General features: G+C 37.9%; 1 protein-coding gene across 1 annotated transcript in view; it reads right to left on the bottom strand.

The window, feature by feature from the left end:
* The window catches only part of vwa8 (von Willebrand factor A domain containing 8), a gene marked incomplete at both ends in the record, with an annotated part of 104173 nt that overhangs the window by 92970 nt on the left and 9811 nt on the right, over window positions 1–1392 (bottom strand). Inside the window, 1 exon segment of the mRNA XM_014029805.1 lies at window positions 660–770. Coding sequence (XP_013885259.1) covers window positions 660–770 — 111 coding nt within the window.

Here is a 1392-nt window from a genome sequence, read left to right as displayed (position 1 = left end):
GTCTTTTTCACCAGTAGAAACAGACGGTTGTTGATCACGTGACTCCTGTGATGTGAAAAAAGTGTTTCATTGCAGTTTTGCGAAAAACATCAATTTCAATACGGCCGAAAAACCACCTCATCCTAGAGCAAAAACGTTTTGTCGAAAAACTAAATTTTTTTCTAAATTGACGTGTTTCCATTGAGCAAATTTATTTTCGAAATTCTGATTTGTGCATTTTCATGGTCAATGGAAACACAGCTACTAAGACACACTGTAGAATAGAACCAGTGTGCAAACAAGTGTTTGGAGTATAAGTCTTATTTTTAGAACGTTATGCACCGTGTCAGGATAAAAAAACATTGCATGTATGTTTCCCCTGAAATACTGCTTTGTTTTATTTCAACTTTTAAAAAAATAATCATGTAAAACATTTGTTAAAATATTTCTTCATGAAAATCTAACCGCTACCACCTCTCACTGCAAATCTGACTGAACAAAGATTTTTTTAAGTCTACAACATGGTATTTACTGTATAATGTACTGTTTCTATTAAACATAGTTATTTACATTTTGTAATAATACAACAGAATAAGGTATTTCACAACAAGGAATTATCTGTAAAAAGTTTTTATGCCACTCAGAATCTGCTTGTTAGATAAAAGGAGAAAGAAGTTTACCTGGTCTATGTAGAAGGCCGTCCCTGATCGAATCTCTCTCCTTTGTTTCAGGTCAGTCTCTGTGGTGTCTCTGGACAATGCAACATACTCCACTTCTCGTTTGGTCAACTCCTGATCAACAACAAGGGAGATAAATATATCTCACATTAAAATGACCACACTGAAGGTTATACTGTGTTTGATTAACTGAAGTTTAGATAAAGTCTGAAATATTAAACAGTAAGAGAACAACAAGTCTTTWTWAATACGTGCCTCGCTCAAGAAGTAAACACATAATAGTGTAAGAATAATATTTATACTTCTGGCATATGAAGGAACTCCCCCAGGGGCTGTGGCCAAGGTTTCTATAAACATGGTTTTAACGTGATTCAGCCATTTCTGTTTAGTGTCTCCATCACTGTATGGTCCGTCTCCTCTTCCATCACTGTATGGTCCATCTCCTCCTTCATCACTGTATGGTCCATCATCACCTCCATCACTGTATGGTCCATCTCCTCCATCACTGTATGGTCCATCTCCTCCATCACTGTATGGTCCATCATCTCCTCCTCCATCACTGTAAGGTCCATCATCTCCTCCATCACTGTATGGTCCATCTCCTCCATCACTGTATGGTCCATCATCTCCTCCTCCATCACTGTATGGTCTATCATCATCTCCTCCATCACTGTATGGTCCATCATCTCCTCCTCCATCACTGTATGGTCCATCATCTCCTCCTCCATCACTGTAT

Source organism: Austrofundulus limnaeus, unplaced genomic scaffold (assembly GCF_001266775.1).
Source record: "Austrofundulus limnaeus strain Quisiro unplaced genomic scaffold, Austrofundulus_limnaeus-1.0 Scaffold954, whole genome shotgun sequence".
Taxonomy (NCBI): Eukaryota; Metazoa; Chordata; class Actinopteri; order Cyprinodontiformes; family Rivulidae; genus Austrofundulus; species Austrofundulus limnaeus.
Note: the sequence above shows the minus strand (reverse complement) of the source record. Positions and strands in the feature narration are given on the sequence as shown.